The sequence below is a fragment of the Bombus vosnesenskii genome, unplaced genomic scaffold, assembly GCF_011952255.1.
Source record: "Bombus vosnesenskii isolate JDL3184/JDL3185 unplaced genomic scaffold, Bvos_JDL3184-5_v1.1 scf7180000013276, whole genome shotgun sequence".
Taxonomy (NCBI): Eukaryota; Metazoa; Arthropoda; class Insecta; order Hymenoptera; family Apidae; genus Bombus; species Bombus vosnesenskii.
This window is the reverse complement of record NW_022882934.1, coordinates 646,863-660,751: the sequence shown is the minus strand read 5'-3', so window position 1 is coordinate 660,751 and position 13,889 is coordinate 646,863. Positions and strand designations below refer to the sequence as shown.

Here is a 13,889-nt window from a genome sequence, read left to right as displayed (position 1 = left end):
GTTATTGAGAAATTTTTCGATTTGACGATAGATATTCCTGAATGCTTCCAAAAGATTTTTTGGGAGAATCGAGACATTTCCATTATCGTAAAAGAGTAATTGTAGAATAATCTTTTTAGTTATTTGATATTCGATGGGTATTTTCATATTCGATGTTATCTTTTTGCTTGAACTGTTAATTTAATTATTATGAAAATTATTATTAATTTAATTATCATCCTTCGATTCCATAATATTAAAAAATTGTTCCTTTGCTTGGGTACTTGTAATAGTAGATTAATAATATTTCATAATGTAAAAGTTTATTTTAATATCACTTTGCAATTTAGAGATATTTAGAAAAAATTTAATCAAATACCATTAAAAAGTAATTTGATTATATCTTTTATAATTTTAGGGGAATTGAAATTTTTTGAAAGTATGTGGAATAATATCAATCGTCTTTATAAGGTTAAATGTTTTATTCCACGTGTTTCTGAAAGTTGTTCCCTTCGGTCAGCTTTAAACTGCTCTTTTCTTTGCGGTATATTTGGAGGAACTGGAAGCCTTCGTTTTTCGCATACATTGCCAGAGCAGAATCATTCAAGACCTTTTTACAGGATTGTACTTTCGCGAGTGCAAGTCGTAATTCTCTCTTTAAAAACATCTCTCTGGTTCTTTGCTTTCTCTTCAACAGAATTTTTCATAGATATTTCTTCCATGTAGATTTTCTTACGAAAAGTCTTCTTTACATAGAGCTATATCAAATTGCATTATTCCCGCATTCAAATGAAATTAAACAATTTCCTGCCAAACGATAATTATACGCAGTAGCAAATTCGAATAATTTAAAACCTAAAAATTTTCTTTTCGCACCATACTCGCATTCAGATGCGATTAGAAAAATTGACGTAAAGTGACGAACATGCGAAATTATAAGGTTAAAAAATCTGGAATCTAAAAATTTGTGCACCGCACCATTCTCGTTTTGAAATAAGGCAAAAAATTGTCGCATGGCAATCATGCAGAATTCGATGAATGGAAAATTCTTATCGAACAAGCAGAGAACGCGAGAGTACAATCCTGGTGATCCTCGGCGTGCATGCAACCAAGTTTCTTCCCCTATTCCGTATACACCGAAAACACTGGCAGTCAATGGGTTTCATTCGCTTTCAAGATTCAGACACTTTATCACGGAGTGAATTGATTCTCGAGCCAGACACAAGTACACTCGAGCACAAAACGGCAATACTACGGAGCACTAAAACCGTCGACCTCTTGTTTACGATTCCTTCGATGCAAATCAGAATCCGCGGCAAGCTCTAATCTTACTTGGTTGGAATTACATATTTTCTATCGAGAATGATAATAATATTCTTCGAAAAATTCTGAATCGTGAATTTGTTCACTTTTTTATCGATAGTTTAATGGAAATTTGTAAATCGACAAGATTGATAATAGTTAATGAAATAGGTAGATAATTTTTAGGAGAGTAAATTTAGAAACACAAATAGATAATCTTTAGTTAACACCCGATGTAAGTCTGTCCCTTGACACTGTTCAATTTTAATCGCCATATACATACAGCAAGCGACTCGCTTTCGATATGTCACACATAGATATAACACTTTTACTCGTAGTATCTTGTCGAGGTTTCCAGAAGCAGCTTTGCAATTTTTAGAAATAATATTGGGAACAGAAATTGCTTGTGGAAACATCGAGTATCGAATCATTTCATAAGTCTTCGATCATCTACTGATTTAATAAATACTAATTTCGATAGTACTTTGGATAAAAGGAAATAATATTCATAGATCGATTCGTAATTTATAGGAAAGATCTTTGGATTTTTATTTCATAGAAATATCAATTTATATTCAGTACAAATACTATTTATTTTATTTTATTTTTCGATCTAATCCGAAGAAACTATCCATATACATTCATCCTCGATTCATTTAAAACTAAACGATCAATATACATATATTTTCCAGATTTCAATAAAAAGTGACATCTACAAATTGGTTTAGACAAAACTGCGTTCTTAATTAGAATAAAAGCAGCAATTTGCAAGAACACGACTTATGAAACGATCTAGTATCACAATCACAAGATCAAACAACCACACATGTTACGTTCTTCCGTCTCAACACTATACGTAATACATAGAGCAGCTACGCGAGGAACGATCGAGAAAATCGCTCTTTTCTGTCCAATCATACACGATGCTCACAAATCCATAACACGTACGTACAACCATAAGGTGCGTAAAACAATTGTATACGATGTGAGACCAGAACAATATCGCACAAATGTCGTCGACAGGATTCAATTATGCGGGTTGTTTCATGAGACGTGTTTCAGGTGGCGAATAGGGGATACAAAAAAAGATAAAAAAATTTTATGAAAAGAATAATATTATCGTATATTCCATTTGATCCTTCTCTAATTACAATATATATATTTTTTTTTAATTTCATGTATAAATAGGACAGTACGAACATACTTTACATTGTGCTAAAATCCTTGAAACAACCATTTTCAATTTTGACAAAAAGATATGCCTTTAATTCTTCTAGATCTTTTCATAGTGCTTCTAACGATAGACACACACGTATATATATATATATATATATATATATATATATATATATATCCAGAGTAAGAGAATTAAATTTAAAAATGACTGAAATTCTAAAACAAGATTATAATAAAACAGTTCTTTTTATTTAAACCTTCTCAATCTCATTCCCTATTCAGCGCTAAAATATGTCTCGTATATTAAAACACCCTGCATAAGGTTTCGTTTCTTAATCTCGAGTAAACAACAATTTGCAATTTTACGATTCCTCTATCGACGTTTAATCGTCGAGCACTTTTTCACAGAGGGGCGCGAAATGTTTGTCTCTCCGTTTTTAAAACGTCATGGCTACGAATATTTTCGTGTTTCAAAGCCATCTTCGACGATCCACACGCTTACCTGAACACGAATGTTTACGAATGTCAAGTGGAACATCCAGCGTTTACCGTATTTCCAGTAGCGCGAATTTAAATTGGTCAGATCGCGCAGTTCAAGTAGTATCAGACGGTATTGCGTCAGACAGAAGTATCGTTATTGGAAATATACAGAGTTCGGTCAGTATTTGACACGTTTACTGTTCGGTCAGCTATATATGGATCAGAGTACTTCGTATTTGTCCTCTCATCGAAACGTTTTTTTTTTTTTAATACGGAAATTTAGGTCCTTAAATCGACACTGTTATTTATATGTAAGATATTTATCGTTTGTTTGTTTATTGCTGTTGTTTGTTATGTATTGATTCTATGAGCGAAACTACGAGTTAATAATTTCGGAGACTTTCTTCTCGGACAACAAACGTGTTAATGATTGAAAATTCACGTGATTTGTACTATACATTACAGGTCAAAGGTTTGGATTCATTTTCTTATAGTTGTATTTATATCGAATCTCTTGCTAATTTAATAATCGTTTCTGTGGTAAATGATTGACTAAATAATTTTCTATGAATCTTGACTCATTTTGAGTTTAAACAATTTTTTAAATCTTCGTGTCTTAAATTTTGATTCCAAACTTTCGATCAGCAGTGTATGTTAGCCATTGAAAGTCAATTTCAAGGCAAAGTTCCAATGACAATCATTAGACTGCGGATGTTTATGCATCTATACTTAAGATTGAAAAAATATAAAGAATTCTAAAGTTTACAAAATACCGTCAACTTGAAAATACATGTAAAATATCGAAGGAAAATACTGATACAAACAGACATAAAAGATATTTAAAGTAAAGTGTAATTACGTTGAGAAAAATATGAATTTGCATAAACAATCCGCACTTCGTTACTCGGAAAATCCGTCAAATCATTTTTCAGGAAAATTTACAAAAATTTATCCTATAATCGTGCAGCCACCACCGTCTGCGATCGCCGTTCTTCTCTTTTTATCGACGCTCGCAATTTTGACGATTCCAGCTAATCTTTCCTCAAAACGACTTCTAAATTAGAATTTTTTCAACGCGATTAGCTTCTCAATTTTCGTGTCCTCTTCCAAATGCTTAACATTTCTTTTTTCTTCGCTCTCGGCTGGAATGGAAATTCGCGAGAGCGGAGTTTATTAAAAGTCTCGATAGCGACCACCGCCGTTTCTCGTTTCTCGTTTCATGGCTTACGCTATCCACTGGTGTGCAATTAGCGTGGCACAATGAGAAAGTCGGACTCGGATAATGGAGTGGTGAAATTACTCGCGAACGTTAGCTGGAAACCGTTAACCCTGGATACGTATTCGAAATTCGGCGGCTCACGTATTCGCCTGTAATTCGATCGAGACGTTAGATTTTCCTATCGATTCTCCAGGTTAACGTAAATTCTCGATAATAGAATTCGGTGATTTTAACGACCGACCAGGGAAAATTGGAAATTGGAAAGGAAAAATTTGGTCAAGGGATCGAAATTTCATTAAACGAATAAATTATCGATTGTTTGACGAGGATATCGGCTCTCGCGCCGCTTTCGCTTCCTCTTCGTTTTCTCTAGCATTCATCAAGCTTTCTCTCTTTTACGTTTTCTTTCAGATTTTCGAAATTTTCTTTCTTTCATTTGGGTTAAGGGAAATTGTGATATTCATAATTTGTTTAGTAGAGGCTTCTCTTCGTGGCTGACGATTGAATTGGAAATGCTCCATTCTTCGTTCTTCTTTACTTATTTTTTTATATAATTCTCTTTGTTTCTTTTTTAAAGAAATATCCCTTTTGGAAGCGAAAATAATTGTGTAATATTTGCGCGCTATAATTTAGAATTATTCATAGAGGAAACCATTGCTTTTGTCCGATTATACAAAATTGATAATAAAATGAAAAAAATTTTGTAGATTTTGTAAAAACCACTATTTGTATGGAAATTCAAGAGGAGAGCAATTCCAGTTCGTGTCGAGTCAACCATCTACAGTCTCTCGAGAACCATATTCTCGCGCGGCGCATCTTCACTTTCGCTAGACCACCACGACGTTTTCCACTAGCGAGCGAATCAGTAGCGATTAGCCATCTAGAAAGTTAGATTAGTTTGTGCCACGTTAGCGAAGCATCGTCCACTTTAGAGAGCGACAAGCACACGAGAGATCGTCGTCATCGTAGAGAACGCAACGATCTCGCACACAACGATTTCATCACTTTACTTGAACGTAAGTCGAGACGGAAATAGAAAAATCCGATCAACGAAAACAATCGTATCTACTACGGTAACGTTAATCGTTTCATTTTCTTTATTTTTTAATTCTTTTCTTCTTTTCCTATAAAAAAAAAAATAAGAAATATTTATTTCTATGTCTTTCATCTACACGCACATTTTGAAAATTCACATCTGTTGGTACCTCGCTGTGCACACCACCTGGAATTATATTATTTTCATATCGGATCTCGTAGAAAACGATCCATTTCTTCTTTTAACGCTCGTTCACTGTGTCTTATCCACTTCTTTCTTTTCGTTTCTCACTTCTGTCTGTGCATCGAAATCCTGTCTGGTCACACAAACGTGAATTTTTATTGTTCATAGCAACCTTAGGATTTTCACGTAAAACAGTCTCTCACCGTCACCAAAAAAAAAAAAAAAAAAAAATAGAAAAGTACACTATTTTACCATCACTATTTTACCGGTGTTATGGATTTATGAACACCATCACTGACTTGCCTGTTCTTCGTTTTCCCCATTTTTCTTTGCCACTCTCTATACCTTCAGCCGTTTCTACACTCACTTCACGTTCTCGCGCAATGTTTCGCATGGCTTGCATTCGCTTTTACGATACCCGTCAACGAGGCGAGAAATCGTTCTCGCCATTGGGTTTGTTTCGTTTTATCGATGTTTACGGCATCAGAATGGACATTCTTCACTCTATTATGGAACTTGAAGAGCTCCATTGAGAATGAGAAAATATCGAGTATGAGGAAAATATTATCTGTCAAAAGGTAGAACATTTCTTTAAACGAATTTGAACAGTACCAAGTTCAAGACAATTTGAGTAACTAAAATGGCAGAATTAAATTAGTAACTTATATGTTATTAGATATAGGAAATCAATTACTTATAATAAATTAATTCGATTTTTATTAATTCAATTTTAACATAACATAATTCCATCATAGATATTTCTCCATTGTTTGTTTCTAGATGTCTGAAGCAACACACCTTTTTTCTACCACAAAAGCTTTCTTTTCCGTATACGAGCTTTTACTCACTTCTTCAAGACGCTATTTTAAATAAAAATACCCGAAACATCGTAACCATTGTTCAGAAAAACGAATAAAATTTATAATAGGAATATTAATGATAATATTTGTATTTTGTAACACAGGTATTATATTTTCATCGTTCCAGAAAATATTAATAAAACAGAACAACCCCAATATCGAAGAACCACTTTACGCCTCCGCTGTAAGCTTCTACCCACTCGCAAAAGCATGAAACCAATCTGCTTCTTGGGCGTGCCTGTCTTATTTCGTTTTGTCTGCATGCCTGTGCATCGACACCCACGCTTTCTCGGATGCCGAGTCGAGTGTACAAGTTCAAAATAATAGAATACTAATATAGAATACTTAGAATATTTAAAGAAAATATTTAGATACAGAATATTTCGAAAAGAATGCGAAATAATCATCGAAAATGTCCTCTATACCAGAAACCTTTTACAAATCTATCAAATGACTAAGAATCTTTAAAGAAACCTTCTTAAGAGTTAAGTGTTCTAAATTAAGTGTCACGCTCTCAGTCCGAGAAACGAAATGAAAAATAACCAATGAAATAAAACCAAATTCCTCACTGCCCCTTTTGCTTCTCTTTGAAATTCGAAGGAGCTCGACGATAATATCTCGGCGAAATAAAATAGTTTCTATGCCGAGTCTCGAGCTCGTTTATGTTCTACAACGAGCAACAACTTGTCTGTTTTCCTCTGTCTGTCTATGTTCCCCTTTTATCCCTTATATTATTATGGCTGCCATTTTTCTGTCTCGTTTTGCTAGATATAATATTATATATAAGAGATAAATCTCGTAAGAATTGTTATGCTCCTTGATCTTTCGAGCAATATAACTTCTCCAGGGATTTATTACATATTAATCCACCAGGTCTTTTCTTGATTGTTAAGATTTTTCATTACCTTTGTCTTTTTCTTTTATATACTTACGAAAGTGTCTTGTTTTATTGGATGCAATTGTTTGTGTCCTCCGAGGAGAACGATGGATTTTCACGTAATCTTCGTCGACGTTTGCACGTTCGCCACCGAACTGCACCCTCTGATATGGCACCTTATCTCAATTATTTTACCCTGGATTATCCGCTTTGATCCTGGTTCTTCCCTATTTTGGTGCAATAGTGGATTTGGAAAGTTAGTTCAAGCTGGAAGGCGATGATACGATCGGTACTTTATAGAATTTTATAGAATCTGAATTCTTATGGATATAGAAATGTTTTACAGTTACAGGAATTGATGTAGGAAAGACCGTACGTTTAAAGATATCTCCACTCGTGTGCGTTTCTTTTTTATATTTCACAAGTACAATTCACAAATATAAATTAATTCCAGAATTCTGGAATTACGATTACAGATCTAGAGATACAATAATTCTACATTTCCAGAAATGTTTCAAATTGTTTCTCTGTATAATATAAACGTATAATAATTAATTTTACAATTTTTTCTCAATTGGAAAGTATAAATATCTGAAAAATTGATCAATTTTTAGAACCTTAGAAAAATTCCTAAGAGGCTTAATCTTAGTTATATCCTATATCACAAATTTGGATAAAAATTTGAAAAAGAATGTCTTCTTTTCAATTTCTTTTCAATCGTTGGGTGCCAGAAGGCAAAAGTTAACTCTCAAGACCCACTTTACCACCCTTAATTCTTCGACACGAATGACTATCGACTTATATATATATTTTTTTTCTTTTTCTTCAATCGTATGATCGCCACCGCACGTCCCCTTTCTCTTCCCTTTGCCCGAACCCCTGTGTTTCAAGAGAACCCGAGTCGATACGACATTTTGAGATCTCGATATATGATACTCGATCGAGAGACTAAGTTATGGACATACCGAATAAATACGCTCGGTGTTGCTATATAACTTTTTTTTGTCTACTTCTATTTCACTTTATCTCTCTATCTTTATCATTGTCATCTTCCGTTAGCTTACGTTTTAGAGATTAAATAAGCTAGAAAGTACCTTGTTACCACTTTACGTAGCTAGAGCATCGATTTCTGTGAACTAGCTGGAACTCTGTGGCATTTATCAAATAAAAGAGAAATAATCTTTTGAATGGATTAATATCAAGAAGAAAATTGCTTTTGTATTAAACGCTTGTTATACTGAATGTTTATCGCTTTGAATGTCAGCTTGTACATTTACTGGCACGACTGCATCGAACTCGAGCAATATTTATCAAATTATTCAACATAATTGTTTCGAAAAATTCTTCTGATCTGACCTTTGGGATAAATTGCACGATATTCTTAGAATATATAGTACGAATCCTTAAATTACAAAATTTATAGATTCGCTGGAGAATATTTTTTAAAACCATAAGTAATTCTTTATTCGGTTTCTTTAGAGCGATTTTAATTATTCTGAATAAAAAGATGTAGGAAAGATAAACAAAGAAATCGCGTTCGATGGTACGTCAAGCTTTCTGAAATTGGATACCCGTGCGTCCAAGCTCCATGTACATCTGTCCGTTAATAATATTTTCTTTCTTCTTCTCTCCATATCAACAGCCACGGAGTCCAGCTATTTTGCAAATAGCGAAAACCCATGATCAAAGTATCTTATGAAATCGTGACACTTGTCTCAAAGCGATCCAGAAAGCAATAACTCCTTGCTCTGTTAAAATTCTTAGGATAAAAGAAATTGAGGTACTGAGCGTGAAATCGGACACAGAGTGTTGCCGTCGCTGAAAGTTTTCCTTCTTTAATGAATCACCTTTGCGCCAAAGCCGTCGACATCGTGCTCTTTAAGCAGAATAATTCCTTCTAAGGAACAAAGGAAGCATGCTCCTCGCCGATGAAGTTTCTACCTCTGATTCTCCGTGACTATTTGTTAACAGAGAATCGTTGGTGGCGAACACAGCGGGACGAAGCTTGTTTTCCTTACGTGAAACTAATTATCGCGACGGGAGTAAGATTTAAAGGAAGCGTCGACGCGTTTTCGATGTTTCAGAGTTTGCGATCTACTTGTAACTAAAAAGGCAATTGCTATAACTCTTCCTCTCTCTTTCTCATAGAAAACTTTCGTAATTAAGGTAAATAAATTTCATAGAAGTTTGAGCTTAACATTGATGCAACGTCGATACTCGACGTACCACGGAAGCAAAAATATCATCGACATGATCGCGAAAACGAGTACTTAACCTTGCAATAATTCTCAAATTTTTATTTCTCAAGTTTAGGTTTCGTTTCAACAAAAGGAAGACTTCTTGATATTTCAAGATAATCATTGACATAAGATATCACACGTATTAATGACGACTCTTTTACGTCTTCCTCAAACTTGATAAATTTAATAGAAAATAAAGATAGTTAAAGATAATTTTAATAGAATAGAATTTTTGTAATAAGACATTGAAGAATAGAAATCTCTAAAATGAAGAACTTCTTCATAGGAGAATAGAAAGAAATCGAAAATGACCGAAACGGCGCTGCAAGGCTGACAAGAGTAATAAATCTTTCTTAACGATGTAAAAAAAGTCTGAGGTAAAAAATTGTAATCGACTTGTAACGAAAAATTAAAGAACATGAAAAATATCGTAAAAAATACCTCGAACCAAACAAAGCTTTCTTCGATAAAAGAAAAAATTTCCCAAGAATAAGGAGCTTTCTGGTTAACTCAAACACAAGTGCCACGAGGATTAAAACAACAAAAAGAATCAGCTTAGCTAAAAATTAACGCGCGTTGGCTGGTCTCTAGTCTTTGTATAAAGCGAAAAGAGAAGCAACGAAAAAAGAATGCATAAAAATAGGCTTTTTTTTACTTAAAAGAAGAAGAACAAAAGTCGCATATCCGTGATGTATGTGTGTATTGTTGTACAGAGGATAAGAAGGGCGTCGTCGACCGGAGCAGCACGGTCATTGCCAAAGAACCCGAAGGTAAACCTTGCATATCGAAGGCCGAGAAACGTGTACATAACGCGCGTTTCGACGTCTCGTGTTCATGTGTATACATATATTACGTACCTCCGTCTAGATTTACATATATATATTATATATATACGTATATATTCCACGTGTGTTACGTGTAGACGTCCTCCGGTTCAGACTGGCTTCTCCCGTTCGCGTCGCTGGAGCCGCGTGACCGAAGCTGCTTCTGTGGCTTCCGGTCCCCTAACCTTCAGCCAATTCGTTCTCCATTACTGTTCTTTTGTGCGTTGTATTTTTAATAAAAATGCAGTGACTTGTAACGTAACATAGCATTCTAGAAAATCTTGCTTTCTTTTTTTTTCTTCTTTTTTATTAAAGGATGATTTTATGTGAAACACAAAAACGAATTATAGTTTGGTCAATTACTTTCATCGTTACTGTTCTGTTCGTGCATATTGCATTTTGAGTCTCAAACAGTATTGTCCTGTTGGAAAATACAATAATTTTAGACCGAGTTACTTAATTTTTAATTCTATTAGTTTCAAATTAATGTTGGATTAAGTATCGTTTTAGAGTAACCTCTGCTCCGATAAACTCAAGCTTAAACCAATCGTCGTAATGACCTATGATTAGACGAAGCTGAGGGTTAAAAAAAATGTATATAATCAATATATACATGACAGAGCTGTTTTATACAACTAAACTATTAAAATATTTAGTAAAATTCTGTAAATCGCAAGTTACAAGCTACGAATATTTTAAACACACAAGTAACGTTTATTTTTATAGCGTCAACATGTACAAATAAGTTATATTTCCTTAAAAAAGGTAAAGAAGGTTCCATGAAATTTTCTTCAAAGAAAGATAAATCCGATTTTGTCCAAACTCGATGAGAAGGATGAAACATCCAGCACCTCGAAGGTTCCCTCTCGCTAGAAAATCAATTTCTTAATATAGCACGATTTAAGCACCGAATAATAAATACACTGGAATGTGTACTAAAGAAAAGACACAAAAAGTCTTACTGAGTCCGCTAAAGAAGAAATACGCTAATTGCCTATTCCAAATAACAGCAAGAAGCCCCCAATAACCTCACGTTTCCACGAGCTTTCCCTTGTTCTACAGCGAGAGGGGACCGGAAAAGGGCGACGAACCGGGGAAGCCAATGGCCACGAGGGGCTCAGTGACGAGCTTCGAGCCGAGCTTTTGCACCCTGTCTGTTCCAGCTTCCGCTAACTCGTACTTCGGATTTACCGTCTCTCCAGCCTCCTCTCGTTCCACGAACTAATAAGGACCGTTGCGTGCGTTTGCTTCCCCTCTGATCGGTCTGCAAGTTAATCATAGCCCCCTTTACCACATGGGAGATCAGAAATCGTCCCTTCTTCCCTTTCTTCGTTCTGCACGACGATGTCCGTGTAAACGTGCGCGTGTGTGTATATCTTTTGATGTCTTGATAAAAACAAAAAGGAAAAGGCTTGTCTATGTACATTCGAAGGCGATCTCGCATGATTCCGTTGATTAGTTTGATGAAACTTTTGGGGGATGAAGAGTTAAATTGGAAATGGATTGTTCATGTTTGGCAATGGTTTGTGAAATTTTTCTAATGAAAGTTTTAGTGTTCGGAACTTTGTGATCGATAAATTAGCGATTTGATAAATTAGGACAGAAAATCGAAGAGAGAAAAGTTTTGTGAACGCGATAGGAGAACTTGAGATATTTTTATTCGAGTAGAATTTTGATAGCGTAGTATATCAACCCTTTGTACTATACTAGCTACGGTTTTATTTTAATTATTTGAAGGAGATTTTATTTGTTTCTGTTTTCACCGATAAAGATAACTTGAAAATTATTCCAAGAATGAATATCCATATTTTATCAATTTTTTCATTTTCTAATGTGACGTAGAATAACCTTCAAAATAATCTTGAAGAAACTAAATCTTCACGTTGCCAAACGCTTACTGTATTTATTCTTGTCTCCGATAATAAAATTAAACAAAACAGCCTATATTTCACAAACCATTGAAAATAAACCAACAATCTCTGTAGCCATCTCCACGGTGAAAATTGAATCAAAATTATGTAACAAGTCACGCGATTCCCTTCTTGAATAAAATGAATCGGAGATCCAGATCTTATGAAAACGAAAGCGCCGGGGTTTTCGTTCACGTTTTCCCCTTGTTTGTGTTTCCACCCATGTGTGTAAATTCGCGCTCGATTTAGAAACGAGCGTAATTACGACGCTGGAAGAAGCGAACGCCAACCGATGGTAGCGACGAGAAAATTAGTATTCGAGGACGTCTGATCAGACATCTAGCGGATCTACTGCTCGAGGCGAGTAGAACAATCTATAGAAAACTGTCGCGATATCTCGATTACGACACATTTTATCGCGTCATTGTTATTTATATTATATATATATATTGTTTTAGCAAATGTTAGAACATTGTTTCGTAGGAATTGTTGTTCTTGCGCTGTTACGAACGTTATGCTGTCTAGGAAATTGAAATATATATATGTATACTTACACTGTTACCATATCGAGCAGCTGGCTGTCTTTATTTATCTTTTTCTTTCTTTACTATTTTACTTTAAATGATTCGTTTATAAGCAACGTAATTAGAGTTGTGTACCCCGTCACGATGATTTTGTGACGAAAAAATTTGGTCAGGAACGGAGAGCCTCTTGGAAGAGACGTCTGTGGCAGCTTGACAACATTGAACGATAAGTAGATCCAGCATCGTAAGCTTTAGCAAATTTTAGTCGGCTTGCGTTTTGATCGAATAGATAGCCTGGGTTCCCAAGTTGCTTAATCGTTTGATCATAAACCTAGACGAGAATCATCTTGTAGAAATTCTCTTCTTCCTTTTTCCCCTCCGTTGTAGTCACCAAAAGCATTTTGCGTTGGGTGGCTCGATAATTCGAGCAGCATTAGTTATCATTCTTCTGCGAATGAATACGTATCCGCCATTATCGACTAGTCTCTCAACAATTATTACATGTAATTCAATCAAGGAAACTTGAACCTCACAAAGCAGATTTTTTCCTAGATTAGGCAAATCATCTAGATGTCATTCTGTAATTTGAACATTTGAAGTTCTTCCTGTCACGTGATTGATCTCTTTAGAGTTTACTGGAACAGTTGATCTTAGCTATAGTCAGGCTCAAATATTATGACTGCTCAAAGACACTTCGAATTGTCGTATAGAAACGCTTTAGAATTATGATCTCGTCTCCACAGACACTTTACGCTGCATACAAATATACCTTTAGGCTATTATTTAATATTAACGGTGCCTTATACCTGCGTTCTTACGAAACAGAATTAGTTAACCAAGCGATAGAGACGAATATAGTCCGTTTCAAATCAGCTGAGTTTCAAGGCTACTCTCCCCACCATGGCTCGAACAGACCCCCCACTCCCGCAAATTATTCGAGCACCATAGTGGGGGTGAACGACTAAGTTTCTCTAACGTAGAGGTGACGAACTTTTTAATGACAAACTGCACGAATTCTCTCGATTAGAACGATAAATTTCTAAATTAGAATCGGAAAATGGAATCGCAAATGGAATCAGATATCTTCCAATTAGATTCAGAGGGAAAGGGATAGCAAACGAAACTCTATAGTTACAGTAATATTTGCGTTACATCATGTAGAATCGTAGCGTGTAGAAAAATAGAGGACAATTTTCCTACGACTCTGTGAGCCAAGAAAGTAGGAGCAAAGATCGCACGTAGGCCGCCTCAGTTCGTCACCCCTATACTAACCTATAGC

At 35.1% G+C, this 13,889-nt stretch overlaps 1 protein-coding gene across 37 annotated transcripts in view; it reads left to right on the top strand.

Moving 5' to 3' along the window:
* LOC117231927 (calcium/calmodulin-dependent protein kinase type II alpha chain) overlaps positions 1-13,889 on the top strand; it is a 149,254-nt gene that overhangs the window by 115,864 nt on the left and 19,501 nt on the right. For 22 of the 37 annotated variants that reach the window (XM_033490901.1, XM_033490902.1, XM_033490900.1 and 19 more), the window contains one exon: positions 10,066-10,122. The exons of the other annotated variants lie outside the window; for them this stretch is intronic. In XM_033490901.1, coding sequence (XP_033346792.1) covers positions 10,066-10,122 — 57 coding nt within the window. The remainder of the gene's footprint in view (positions 1-10,065; positions 10,123-13,889) is intronic. 37 annotated transcript variants of the gene reach the window in all.